This window comes from Colobus angolensis, unplaced genomic scaffold (genome assembly GCF_000951035.1).
Source record: "Colobus angolensis palliatus isolate OR3802 unplaced genomic scaffold, Cang.pa_1.0 Scaffold33, whole genome shotgun sequence".
NCBI lineage: Eukaryota > Metazoa > Chordata > Mammalia > Primates > Cercopithecidae > Colobus > Colobus angolensis.
The window spans coordinates 12891240-12906197 of record NW_012116599.1 but is presented as its reverse complement, the minus strand read 5'-3'; the positions used below and the strand labels follow the sequence as shown (position 1 = coordinate 12906197).

The 14958-nt window shown below is 47.5% G+C and overlaps 1 protein-coding gene across 1 annotated transcript in view; it reads right to left on the bottom strand.

The window, feature by feature from the left end:
- The window catches only part of INPP5D (inositol polyphosphate-5-phosphatase, 145kDa), a 161908-nt gene that overhangs the window by 79078 nt on the left and 67872 nt on the right, over positions 1-14958 (bottom strand). The window contains 3 exon segments of the mRNA XM_011952024.1: positions 6060-6200; positions 10757-10928; positions 14416-14566. Coding sequence (XP_011807414.1) covers positions 6060-6200; positions 10757-10928; positions 14416-14566 — 464 coding nt within the window.

The window sequence follows — 14958 nt, the reverse complement described above, 5'->3', positions numbered from 1 at the left end:
GGGGTTCAAGTGATTCTCCTGCTCAGCCTCCTGAGCAGCTGGGATTACAGGTGTGTGAGACCACAACTGGCTAATTTTTGTTATTTTTAGTGTAGATGGAATTTCACCATGTTGGCCAGGCTGGTCTCAAACTCCTGACCTTGAGTGATCCACCTATCTTGGCCTCCCAAAGTGTTGGGATTACTGGCATGAGCCACCATGCCCGGCCTTCTATTTACTTTTTAATAATAGAACAGAACTTTTAAAGCTATGATTTTTCCTCTAAGTAGTGCTTTGGCTGCATCACACAGTGTTCTGATATGCAGTGGTTTGACTACGTCACTCTGCGCCTACACACCTACCCCATGTATTATTGTGTCAGTTTCTTTCTTAATTAGCTGTAATTTAGAAGGTGTTTCACAAATGTACAGGTAACTGGGTGGTTGTGGCTAGTTTTGTGACTTATTTCTATTTTCATCACAGTGTGTTATGGGAGTATAGAATGAACATTTTCTGCTTTAAGTATATTCATATTTTGCTGCTCAGTAAGCTGCAGGCTTCTTGTTTTTAAGATCACTAGGACTATAAAATTTCTGGAAAACAATTTTTGGATTCCTTTTGAGTAAGGCATTTGATTGGTACATTTTTAGGAATTTTCTGAAAAAGACTCCTTGTGCTCTTAAATGACAGCTAGGCTGAGCTTTTCCAGGTCAGTAGCCTTTTCCTTGGACATATGGCTTCAGAATCATTATTATACTGTCAAGGAGTTTGAATAATATTAAATATCAACCATTTTAAAGCTATGGTACTGTTTGTAACAATCTATTTGTTGAATTTATCTTTTCTTGTCATTTAGAGACATTTTAAGAGATTTAGGCTCAGCACAGTGGCTCACAACTGTAATTCCAGAGCTCTGGGAAGCCAAGGCTTAAGCCCAGAAGTTTGAGACCAGCTTGGGCAGTATAGTGAGACCTCATTTCTAAGAAAAAAAAAAATTGTTTTTATTTAGCTGGGCATGGTGGTACATGCCTGTAATCCCACATACTTGGGAGTCAAAGGCAGGAGGATTGCTTGAGCCTAGGAGTTCAAGGATGGATAAGCTATGATCCCACTACTGCACTCTAGCCTGAGTGACAGAGTGAGATGCTGTCTGTTTAAAAGGAAAAAAAAAAAAAAAAGAAGAAGACGTTTAAGTGTTGCTGTTTGATTGCTGTGTTATTTGGATGATTATGGAGCTTCTCAAACCTAGATTTAGCTCTTTTGTAAGCCTGGAAATTTTTTTTTTTATTGTACACATTAATTGGCAATTTTTTTCCTACTTCTTCAAGAACCTATCCTACTAGCTACAGGTAGCACCTTTGAGTTCTGTCTCCAAGGACTGTCAATTTTTACCACATATTCCTCATCTCGGCTTGTTTAGTCCTTTCATACTTTTGATATACATGTTTCTGACACTCTACTCTGTTTTGTGATCTAATTTTTGAAATTTGATTGGAAAACTATGGGCTTATTTTATGGCCTCCAATGAAACAGTTATAATGGTAATGAAGTATTTTTGGTTTTGGTTTATTAAAAATCTTATCCTGCTCTCATGTAATAGATATTGTAATGATATTCAGACCATTGATCTTTTATTTTAAAATTCCACTTGCAATCCTTTCGGTGTCTCCATTTCAGGAGTTACCAAATATTTCCAGTCTCTGGTTCCTCATTCTCTCTCTCTGGAAAAGTTTCTGTCTGGCTCTAGGAAACCTGGGGTTACAAATCTTGCCTGATGCTTTGTACTGCAAAGAGATCTTTACACCAGACCCACACAGGGACATCATCACGACATTTCTGCAGAGGAGGCTTCGGCACTTCTCCTCACTCCTCAGTGCTCAACATCCTTCTCATTCACACTTAGGTCTGAGCAAATAGACCTGGACATCATTGATGCCATTCTCAACCACCTCCCAGCTCCTCCTTCTCCGTCCCTCCTCTAAATCTTGAGCCTGGCCCTATTCTCCTTTGTCCATACTCTCACCTGCAGTGACCTTACTCCCAGCTTTCAGTGATTCCCCAAATGCATCTCCCATGATTCCCCAAAAGGATCCCCCATGATTCCCCAAATGCATCCCCCACATCCTAGCTTCTTAGCACTAGCTCCATGGTTGGTGACTCCACTCGGATGCCTCATGGCCCCTCAAGTCAAATGTAGCCCAGAACTCTCCTCCCACCACCCTCTCCTTCCTCCTCCTTCTTGACTTTCTCCATCCCAGGAACTGGCATCAGCATCCACTCAGCCACTCACACTGGGAACCCAGGGGTCACCCTAGATTCATCTTCCCTTCACCCCATATCCAATCAGGTGGCAAGTCTGACACCTCTGCCATGCACGCATATGCCAGGTCATACCAGTTCTCAGCACCTGCACGCCCCTAGCCATTGGGTCATTTACCTAATATCTGTTGAGCTACATGTGCCAGAGCCTGTGTATAATGTGGGACTCAGCAGGAAGCAAAACAGACACAGACCCCTGCCCCTGCTAGCCACCTTCCTCATGGACTGCCATCCCGTCTTACTTGGACAACCACAGCCACTCCCAGCTGGTCCTGTTTGGGCAGGGCCTCCTAGGATTCATCCTCCACCACTCGAATTCAGATCATGGCACAGCCCTGCACAAACTCTACAGGGCCTCATAAGGCCTTGCGTGATGTGGCTCCTGCCTACGGTGACCAGATAAAACACAGGACATCCAGTGAAATTTGAATTTCAGATAAACAATGAATAATCTATTAGCATGAGTATATCCCAATATTACATGGTATGTACTTATACTAAAGAAGTTGCTATTCACCTAAAATTCCACCTCTCTGGGCAGCCTATGCTTTTACTTGATGACTCTGGCCATGTTACACCAGCTTCTCCCCGACCTCTTGTGGTAGGTAAGTTCGTAACACTGACTTGCCACACGGACTTCCTGTTCCTTGAGCAGGCTGTCTTCATTCCTGCCTCAGGACCTTTGTACTTTGTACTTAATGTCCCTCTGCCAAATCACTGGGTGGCTAGCTCCCTCTTGTCACCAAGATCCCAGTTCTGTCACCTCCTTCACCTCCAAAGGAAGCTGGCACTCTCCCACCCAATGTCTCTTCCTCACATCATCCTGTTTTATCTTATCATGACGTTTACTAAAATTATTGTTTGAACTGGGCATGGTGGCTCATGCCTGTAATTGCAGCACTTTGGGAGGCCGAGGAGGGCAGATTGCTTGAGCCTAGGATTGGAGACCAGCCTGGGCAACAAGGCAAAACCCCATCTCTACAAAAAACACAACAATTAGTTGGGTATGGTGGCACACACCTGTAGTCCCAGCTTCTCAGTTGGGGTCGGGGGAAGCAAGTGAGTGGGAGGACTCAGGATAGGGGCTGAGAGGTGGGAGGCTCACTTGAGCCCAGGAAGTTGAGGCTGCTGTGAGCTGAGATCTCGCCACGGCACTCCAGCTTGGGTGATAGAGCAAGATCCTACCTCAAAAAAAAAAAAAAAAAAATCTTGTTCATATGGATCCTTAATCTACTGTTGTGCTCCTCACTGAGACGCTGAGACATTAGATCCAAAAAGGCCTAAAAGAGCGAGAGCCTTGTGCATTGTCTGTTGCTACATCCCAGCACCCAGAACAGGGCTCAGAGGAGGCCTCCAATACATGTTTGTTCAATGAACGAATGAATGAAGACCTATTCCAATCAAAGCAGTTTGAAAATTACAGGTTTACAATGTCGGGGATGAGAATCTGCAGGGATTCTGGCAGGAGAAATGGGAAGCATCATTTTGTTCCTTTCTACGATTTCCTAAAATTCCAAGGCTGATCAAGTCTCCAAGCCTGACTGTCGCTTTACCGATGAAAGCAAAGACAAGCGTGCAAGGGAAATTTAGAGCATGACAGTGTCTTTAATTCTAAACAGAGTCATGGAGTGGCTAGAAGCCGAAGGAAGTTCTCTCCATCGGCACCACGTACCTGAGAAGAAGGTGAGTTGGGGAAGCTGCCACCGCTGTAGTGATGAGGTGACTTGGCTCCTGGGAAGTCCAGGGAACAGTGAGGTGTTAGGGAAACCTAGTAACGGGCAGAAGTGTCTGGGGGAAGTCTGAGGGAAGCCTCGTGGAGAGACTTAAAATATATCTCTTTCTCCACAAGGAAGCCGGGAAGAACAAAATCTCCATCGAAGCAGAACTAAGAGCTTGTTATCAGCCATCGTGAAATGGTGTTTTACAAAGAGAAAGTGCTGTGTGTGTGTGTGTGTGTTTTCCCCTAGCGATAAAGTGATTCATAACAACAGCATCAAATGGAACAAAATTCCTCCATGGAAATCTATGAAAATGATAGCTCCAGGTCCAATTAGCTACAGCTGCATTAGCTGAAAACCAATTCATTGAAATGAAGCCCAACTGGCCAATTTGGTGAGTGCTCAATTTGTCAAAGAAATTATTTGTTAAATTTACCAAATGTACTGATTATGCTTTTAAAAGCCTTTAAAAGGAAAGTTGAATTGGATTACTGATGATAAAAGATTCTTTTCTGCATACTAACTAAGCTAAGATTGATACAGCCCCAGAGAAATCGACAAAGGAATCTTGAAACTTCTGTATGTGTAATGAAACACAAAACAGCACAGACTAAAAAACCGTTGCCAGTATGAAATCCCATTTTTCCAACCAAAACGTTGACCTTTCATTTTTTTGTTTGTTTCTTTGTTTATTTGAGACGGAGACTTGCTCTGTTACCAAGGCTAGAGTGCAGTGGCGAGATCTTGGCTCACCGCAACCTCAGCCTGCCAGGTTCAAGTGATTCTCCTGCCTCAGACTCCAGAGTAGCTGGCATCACAGGTGTGCACCACCACACCCAGCTAATTTTTTTTTTTTTTTAATTAGAGACAGGGTTTCACCATGTTGGCCAGGTTGGTCTCAAACTCTTGACCTCAGGTGATCCACCCGCCTCGGCCTCCCAAAGTGTTGGGATTACAGGCATGAGCCACCACACCTGGCCTGACCTTTCATTTGTGATGGGATTGTTTTGGCTCCCTGTGACTTTGTTCAGATGCTCTGGAATGTTTTTTTTTCTCTTTCAAGCTTTTGGCATTTAAAATACTCTTTGCCAGTTCTTTGGACGGCATATTAGCCTTACTTTTGCACTTTTAACAATTAAAACGTAATTAACTTTCGTCAATTAATTTTTTTTTTTTTTTTCTGAGATGAAGTCTTGTTCTGTCGCCCAAGCTGGAGTGCAGTGGCACAATCTCGGCTCACTGCAAGCTCTGGTTCCCGAGTTCACACCCTTCTTCTGCCTCAGCCTCCCAAGTAGCTGGGACTACAGGCACCTGCCACCATGCCCGGCTAATTTTTTGTATTTTTTAGTAGAGACAGGATTTTACCATGTTAGCCAGGATGGTCTCGATCTCCTGACCTCATGATCCGCCCGCCTCAGCCTCCCAAAGTGCTGGGATTACAGGCGTGAGCCACCGCGCCCGGCTCATCAATTAAATTTTAAAATGTGAAACCAAAAGAATCTAAAAGAAATCAGAACCTCTACCAGTTGGTCATTCAATGGATTAGATATCAGAAAATTGAAGTTTTGGTGAATTATCTCACTTTGAAAAATTGACATCACTGGAAATCTTGGGCTATAACAACCCACGCAGAAAATAGACTGACTTTAATTTATTTCCTTTCAGTGCCTTTCTGTGCTTGTCAGGTGTAACGGCTGCAGCAAATAGCAAGAGCAGCAGCAAAAATCTTAAGAGCCAGATCCTGTGCAAGTGAGAAAGGGCTGGCCATGTCCTCCCACCCCATCTGCTTCCCAGAGCAACTGGCCTCCAGTTAACTTTAGTTTTAAAAAGCTGCAGCACACACAAGCTACTGTTCAAATTCCATGATAACAAGACCTCCAAACAACCACAGAGATTTCTAAGCTGTGCTCACCACTCAATTATTGTGAGTGCAGCAGAGGCATTTGTTCAGCCAGGCAGAGGCAGAGGTCGCTCGCTCTCATGAGCTGTTTCTCTCGCTTGCTGGCCACCCCCACCTGCCCGCCCCCGTGGGCCAGCCATTACCCATAGAGCTCCTTGCAGAGCAGTGTGGTCAGTTTCTTCAGGTGAGGAAGACTGCTGGACCCCGTCTTCACAAATTCAGAGTCCAGAGCGAGCTGAGTGCTTAAATAATCTTGGATGGCCTTAAGATGCTCCTCTGGAAGCCTAAAAAAAGAAAAAAGAAACAAACCATGCTTGCCTGTTTCTTTTAGCCCCCATCACCAGTGGGAACAGCAACAACAATAACAAATCCTCATCCTCAGAACCTCCAAGGGGACACAGTCCTTCAGGAGAACGTTTGCAAACCTGGACGAAGGTTCCCATGTTCAGAACAAGGAAAAGTGGCCCAGCAGGAAAGGTGCCTCTCAATGAGCTCCTTTGGGTGCTACTGGGAGGAAGTGGTTCTGGCTGGAGGTCTGGGAAATGGTTATACTTTAAAAAGGAGACCAAGGCTGGGCACGGTGGCTCACGCCTGTAATCCTAGCATTTTGGGAGGCCAAGGCAGGCAGGTCACCTGAGGTTAGGAGTTCAAGACTAGCCTGGCCAACACGGGGAAACCCTGCCTCTACTAAAAATACAAAAATTAGCCGGGTGTGATGGTGGGCACCTGTAATCTCAGCTACTTGGGAGGCTGAGACAGGAGAATCATTTGAACCTGGAAGGCAGAGGTTGCAGTGAGGCAAGATGGCGCCATTGCACTCCAGCCTGAGTGACAGAGCGAGATACTGTTTCAAAAAAAAAAAAAAAGAAAAAGAAGGAGGCCAAAAGGTTTGGAAAGTGTATAGCGGGACTGTTTATCTATCTTATCTACCTATAAAGATAGGGTCTGAGAGCTGGAAGGATAATGGGATCTAGAGATAGCAAATGGCTTTAGCTCACATGCACTCTGCAATCTCACCGCCAAAGGCTACCTAAGGCACTGTGTTTTGAGGGTCTGGAGTCATCCCAGGCTCCATGGGGGAGTCTGATTAGTGATGGGGCTGGGGATATGGAATGAGTTAGTGCAAGTGGCCGACTTTGCCGTGTCGAATCTGCTCCAACCCTTCAGTGTACAGAGTGAATGGGGTTGAAGGCAGGGCTTGTTCACTGTGCAGATCAACCCTGGTGGCAGAGGCACAGGCAGAGAGCCCAGGTCAGTCCCATGAGGGGCACCCACTAAAGCTGGATCAGCCCTCTGCATTCTATCTTCCAGCACCTTTTGTTCTGGGTAACGCTTGCGTGTTTGTTCCCATAATGATGGAAATTGTAATTATAGCAAGTGTTTCCTGAACACAACATGCCAGACACTATGCTAAGCACTTTATGCTCATTTTCTCCATTAACCCACAAATCAATTTTATGACTCAGATATTATTACTAATTATTCCTGTTTCACAAATCAGAAAACTGAGGCTTAAGCATGTTAATTACCTGTGTGTAAAAAAATTATTACAAGCCTTAATTTTTTTTTTTTTTTTTTTGAGACAGAGTCTCACCCTGTCACCCAGGCTGGAGTGCAATGGCAAGATCTCAGTTAACTGCAACCTCCACCTCCCGAGTTCAAGCGATTCTCCTGCCTCAGCCTCCTGGGTAGCTGGCAACACAGGCGTGCACCACCAGACCTAGCTAATGTTTGTATTTTTAGTAGATGAGGGGTTTTACCATGTTGGCTAGGCTGACCTCAGGTGATCCACCCGCCTTGGCCTCCCAAAGTGCTAGCATTACAGGTGTGAGCCATCCCACCCCACCGCCTTAAAGATTTTTGTTCCAGGCTTGATATGTAATCAAGTTGAAACTAAAGGCCACAAGGATTTTCCTGTGGGATCTGTGAAAGAATGAAAAGCCATTGCTCTTAAGATTGGACAGGAATTGCCAGGCATGATGGTTCATGCCTATAATCCCAGCACTTTGGGAGGCAGAGGTGGGCAGACCACCTGAGGTCAGGAGCTCAAGGCCAGCCTGGTCAACATGGTGAAACCCTGCCTCTACTAAAATACAAAAATTAGCTGGGTGTGGTGGCGTGCATTTGTAGTCCCAGCTACTCAGGAGGCTGAGGCCGGAGGATTGCTTGAACCCGGGAGGTAGAGGTTGCAGTGAGCCCAGATCACTGCACTGTGCTCCAGCTTGAGTGACAGAGTGAGACTCTGTCTCAAAAAAAAAAAAAAATACTGAACAGGACTGACTTACCCGTTTGACTTGTTAGATTGAGAAGAGAACATTTACATTTAAGTTCATCTGTATTTATTCTGGGTCTTGACATCATAGAAATCCAGTGTCTGCCTGAGTCTGTTTACTAAAAGGGGCAAACATTTCTTCTATAGTATTAAAACAGTGGTCCCCAACCTTTTTGGCACAAGGGACCGGTTTTGTGGAAGACAGTTATTCCACAGATGGATGGTAGGGGGATGGTTTTGGGAGGAAACTGCTCCATCTCAGATCATCAGGCGTTAGTTAGATTCTCCTAAGGGTTGTGCAACCTATATCCCTCACATGCACAGTTCACAGTCGGGTTCACGCTCGTATGAGCATCTAATGCCACTGCTGATCTGACAGGAGGCGGAGCTCAGGTGGTAATGCTCGCTCGCCCGCCGCTCACCTCCAGCTGCTACCCAGTTCCTAACAGGCCAGGGTTGGGGACCCCTGTATTAAAATATGTATCTTAACAGGTCTAATGACTGTTGCCTTGTAACTTTGATACCATAAGTCTGTATTACAGGCAGTTCTATTTGTTAAAATGTTTGTTGTAGGCCGGGCACAGTGGCTCACACCTATAATCCCAGCACTTTGGGAGGTCGAGGAGGGCAGATCACCTCAGGTTGGGAGTTCGAGACTAGCCTGACCAACATGGAGAAACCCCATCTCTACTAAAAATACAAAATTAGCCGGTTGTGGTGGCGCATGGCTGTAATCCCAGCTACTCGGGAGGCTGAAGCAGGAGAATCACTCGAATCCGGGAGTTTGCGGAGAGCTGAGATTGTGCCATTGCAATCCAGCCTGGTGGACAAGAGCGAAACTCCGTCTCAAATAAAAAAAGTTTGTTGTAGAAAAGTGTTGACATAAAGATGTAAACTATGTTTATTTGAGAAGGCTAATTTTACTTAGAAACGTGATAATTAACCTATTAACTAAGACCTAACTGATGAGAGCTAATTAACTTGCAGGAAAGACTGTGCAAGTTGTCATTTAAAGAAAAATAATCAAAAGGCAATCCTCTATGTGCAAAGCAACTTGACAAGCGAAATAGACTGTTTTTAAAACACAATATGGAGTCCCAGTTTTCCTTGACCCTGAGAATGGAGGGCAGCTCTGGGTTGCCGCTTTCCTTGGTCTCTGCACATGGACCCTTCACTCATTTCCATCTCCAAACAGAAGTTTTAGGAAGATTCCACTGCCATGAGAAGCTAAGATAGAAAAAGCAGGCCTCTCTGCCCATGAGCCCTCAGCCCATGCCTTGACCCTAACTCCTCCTGGAAGGCTGCCTGGAAGCTCAGCTTCACGCCTCTGCTGGCCCCACTGAGGCAGAAGCCCGTAAGCAGGGTGGAGGGGCTGATTAGGAGATGGAGTTGGCAGGAGGTGTAGGAGAGGTCAGCAGGTGGAACCATGGGACGTCCCCGACTCTTCCCCATGCAGTTTACTGCATTCAGCATCCAAACCTGGGAAGAAATGGAAACCCTGGGGAATTAAACAATGGGCTCTATGTGGATTGTTTTTGTTTTTTTGTTTTGTTTTTTTTTTTAGACGCAGTTTTTCTCTTGTTGCCCAGGCTGGAGTGCAGTGATGCTATCTCGGTTCACTGCAACCTCCGCCTCCCAGGTTCAAGCTATTCTCCTGCCTCAGCCTCCTGAGTAGCTGGGACTACAGGCGCACGCCACCACGCCCGACTTTTTTTCCTTTTTTGTATTTTTAGTGGAGAAGGGGTTTTGCCATGTTGGTCAGTCTGGTCTTGAGCTCCTGGACTCAGGTGATCTGCCCACCTCGGCCTCCCAAAGTGCTGGGATTACAGGAATGAGCCACCGTGCCCAGTCTATGTGGAATACTTTTAAACATCTGTTATTTAGACACATATATTGAGATAATCAACATAGTGGCAACACTGGATATTCGGCTATTTGATAAATAGCACAAATAATTCAAGGAGCGTGCACAGAACTCAGCCTGGAGAGCCCGGGGAAGAACCAATGGGTATGTCCAGGTGGAAATAGGAACACGCCAAGTATCTTAGCAACCCGGTGGCATATGTGTCCCATCGGCATCTACTCCATATTTTGCCAAGTGAGAGAGTAGGAGGGCAGCCCTGGCAGCCTCAGATGGATCCTTCAAGTTGGAAATGCGGCTTCAGCCCTGTCATTAGGATTTCTTTGGGGGATAGGGGAGCGCTTCTCACAAAGAAACAAAACAAAGTTACATTTACTAAGGCATGGAGATTGCCGGGTACTAACTTATGAATTAATGTAGCACATACCCAGTGAGTGCCTACACTATGCTGGGCTGTGCCTGGAGACAAAATGCTCCCCCACCCACGTGGAGCGCTTTTCCGGTTAAGGCCCACGCCCCTGGCCTTCTTGAAGCCAATGGTGCAAAGGCCTCTGAGGTGCAAGCTGATAAGCACCCCTCTCCAGAGACTTTCCCACCTCCCTCTGGACACCAGGCCCATAACTAGGATCTAAACCCAAGCCATCCAGCCCGGCCCTGGCTGGGCTCACTGCAGATGAAGCCCCGGCTGGACTTGAGTGGGGACTCACCCACTGGTGTCCATGCTTTGCAGCCGCTGGAACAACGTTTCGGAGAGGCTCGGCCGGCTGGTCTCGGTCACTCGGGGATTCTCGTTTGAAAGAGGAACCTCCTTGGCCTCACAGGAGCCGGCAGACAGAGGGATGTTTCTCGGGGGCAGCTCGGGTGGAGACACGACACTTTCTACCGGAGAGAACAGCAGGGAGGCCATTGGTGAGGACCCTGTGCATGCAACCTGGCCTTCACCGCAGCCCCACGGGGTCCAGGCCACCACACCCACGTTATCAATCTCCATCTGTGTCCCCATGTCCCTCAATGACTCCCTCCTGGAGAGAGAGCCTCTTGCCACAGGGCCCTGGCTAGCACAGTGTCTGCCCCACCTTGGCCATCAGCAAACACCTGCCAGGGCCAGAAGGCCCTGCTCCATTGGAGGGCCTGAAAGGCCTGCAGCGCTGCTGATCTTGGGCAGACTAAGCCAGCAGTGGCAGGCAGGTGAGCAGGCGTTCAGGGGCTGAGACAGGTGCCTCATGATGGCTGAGCCCTGGACTGGGCAGAGGCCCGGTTCCCAGAATAGGCCAAAACCACAGGAGGTGACCAGGAGTAAGGAGGCAGGCAGGCCTAACCACACTGCCCCTCTCCCTCTCTCCCCGGTCCCCTCTCTACAGCCTCTGCCTTTCCTTCTCTCCTCCCCCAGACCCTCAGAAGCACACAAAAGAAAGCGAGGGGGTTCCCTTCACTCACAGACATTCAACAGATGACTTGAACTTGGCCTGGGAGGTGGGAGCCCACCCATCCCGTTTCGGAGGAGGTTCATCCTGTACATACCACGAGTGGGTAAAGGCCGCTGAGCCCCTCAGGTCCAGATCTCTGTCTGAGCCTCTTCCCACACATAGCAGCTGCCCCTGGCCCAACCGCAGTGGTCCCCGGGGGACCTCCTCTTTAGAGAGCGGGCCCTTCACTTCCTCTCTCTGGGGTTCTGAAGACAACTAGGAGTCTGCTTTGAGCTGCACGGTCTGGCAGTGCCCTGGGCCCAAGCAGACCTCTTGGACTGGGGGTGCCTCATGTCGCATTGCTCTGGTTCAAGCCGACAACTGGGCGACCTCGTTTGGGGAAGTGAAGCCAGCAGTCATGAGACTGAGGTTCTTTTTTCGGCCCTTACAGAAACTTGTCGGGATCTTCCTCCAGACAAGCCGTGCCCAGAGGGGCCCAACTAGCTGGGGTGGGTGGCCCGAGGGGAGTGAGGCTGGTTAGTGTGGAGGACGTTTCTGCAGGACAGCTTCTCAGCATGGCCCTGGGTGCCTGGGGGCAGCTGGGGTAGGCGCGGCCAGGGCGCAGTGCTGGTGAGTGACCTTGGGCTCACAATGGGACAGGTCTGCCCTAGCTCTTCCACAGCCTGACCTTCCTGATTCCAGAGGGCAGCGCTCACTCAGACCAGGGAGGCCAGAAGGGACAGGACCTGCCTAGGACCCTTTCAGCCTCCATGGAGCTGCGGTCCTTTTGGAAATGAAGAGCTGCACAACCATGAAAAGGGCGTTTCCATGAGGGTGGGAGGAAGCAGGGGGCCCTGGTGGCCCACAAGCCAGCCCACAGGTGAGGGAGAGAAAGGATGCCTGCAGCAAGCCCCCAGAACAAGCAGGAGCCAGGCAAGGGTCTCAGCATCTCTGGAGGAATCTCTTCTCTCTTGGGGGAGAGCCTGGGGGACCTGGCAGTCTTCACCTGCTGGAATTCAGGAAGAGCCCTGGGCAACTGAAGGGCCTGGTTAGGTATCTCATGGTTTTCTTTTAGGAAATAAGCCTTTTTTCTTTCTTTTTTTTAACTTGTATTTTAAGTTCAGGGGTACCTGTGCAGGTTTATTACATAGGTAAACTTACGTCATGGGGTTTGTTGTACAGATTATTTCATCATCCTGGTATTAAGCCTAGTACCCAATAGTTATTTTTGATCCTGTCCTTCCTCCCACCCCACCACCCTCAGGTAGGCTCTGTGCTGTTCCCTTCTTTGTGTCCATGTGTTTTCATCTTATCTCCTACTTAAGTGAGAACATGTGATGTTTGGTTTTCTGTTCTTGTGTTTGTTTGCTAAGGATAATGACCTCCAGCTCCATCCATGTTCCTGCAAAGGACATGATCTCATTCTTTTTACTGGCTGCATAGTATTCCTTGGTGTATATGTACCCCATTTTCTTTATCCAGTCTACCAGTGATGGGCATTTAGGCTGATTCCATGTCTTTGCTAGTGCAAATAGTGCTGCAATGAACATACGCAGATGTGTCTTTATAACAAAATGATTTCTATTCCCTTAGGTATATTCTCAGTAAATCTTTGAGGGGAAAAGTGGGGCATCCCCAGCTAAACTCCTTCTCTGCAAGACTTTCTCCATCTGACTCTTGCTCTATTGGTCTTTGTCTCTATGGTGTAAAGGACACCCTAAGTCTCACATACATTTTAAGGACTGTATAATAATAATTATTATTATTATTATTTTGAGGTGGAGTCTCCCTGTTGCCAGGCTGGAGTGCAGTGCTGCGATCTTGGCTAACTGCAACCTCCACCTCCTGGGTTCAAGCGATTCTCCTGCCTCAGCCTCCCAAGCTGCTGGAACTACAGGCATGTAACACCACACCTGGCTAATTTTTCTATTTTTAGTAGAGACAGGGTTTCACCATGTTGGCCAGGATAGTCTCAATCTCCTGACCTCGTGATCCACCCGCCTCAGTCTCCCAAAGTGTTGGGATTACAAGCATGAGCAACCACACCCAGCTGGGACTGTATATTTTTTTCAACATATTTTTAGGGGTTATATTTCCCCCACTGCCTTTTAATGATGACATAAAGAAACACCTTCCTCATCCTCCCAGTTAGGTGCAAGGGTCTCCTCCTTCACTCTCCTCACAGTGAAATTCAGTGGATTGTAATGATACTAATGACTGTAGCTGCATTTATTGAGTGCTTACTATTAATATGTGCCAGGCTGTGGGTGCTACATTTCTCGACTCATTTGATCCTTGGGATACCGTGAGAGGCAGGTACTATTGCTATTCTCTCTCTCTCTGTCTTTTTAAAGGCCAGTCAAGTGAAGTAGAGGAAGTGGAATCTTTTTACTCTCTCTCTTTCTCTCTCTCTCTCTTTTTTTTTTTTTTTCTTAGACAAGGTCTCTTTCTGTCACCTAGGCTAGAGTGCAGTGGTGCAATCACGGCTCACTGCAACCTTGAACTCCTGGACTCAAGGACTTCTCCTGCTTCTGCCTGCTGAGTAGCTAGGACTACAGGCCTGAGCCATCATGCCTGAATAAAATTTTTAAAAAGCTTTTCGCAGAGAGAGGGTTGCCTTTGTTGCCCAGGAGGGTCTCAAACTCCTGGCCTCAAGCGATCCTCCCACCTTGGCCTCCCAAAGTTCTGGGGTTACAGGCATGAGCCAGCAAGCCCAGCCTTATTTTTACTGTTTCTTTAAAGAGAAGTCTGTGATTCAGAGAGGTCAGGTAATTTCCCCAAGGTCACACAGCTAATAAGCTGGGGAGGAGAAATTTTAACCCTGCGTTCCTAACTTATCCTTAACCCCCTGCCAACAATCTCCCTCTGATAATAGGACTCACCTAATCTACAAGCACTCAAGGTGGGTGCAGGGCAAGTTCCCAAAAGTACCTCCTGCCGTCCTGTCCCTCCCTCCCTACCTGTGTCCTCCTCAGGGTCGTCGCCTGTGTCCTCTTCCTCCAGCGGCACAGGGTATTGCAGATGGGTCACCAGCCCCATGTTTTCCTTCTTGTAAAACTCGATGAGCTGGTCCAGTTTGGTAAAGAACCTCATGGGGACGCCTTCGGATGCCTGAGGACAGAACACCCAAACAAACGCACGTGTTAACCAACTAGAATGTCACCCAACCACAAAGGCCACCTGCAGCGGAGACCAGTGAGGCAGAGGGAGCAACTGTGATCCAGGAAAAGCCCTAGGCTCCTACATGGGGTGTGTGGCTCTCACGCCCACAACCTCACATCCTGCAACCAGCAGCTGCCAAGGGCCCTTCTGCCAAAGGCACACAGAGGATCGTTCCTAAGATTTGTTTTTCTTTCCATTTTTAAAAAAAAACTTTTATTTTTAAAAGTGTTTTTGGGCCAGGCATGGTCGTTCACACCTGTAATCCTAGCACTTTGGGAGGCCAAGGCAGGTGGATCACCTGAGGTCAGGAGTTTGAGACCAGCCTGGCCAACATGATGAAA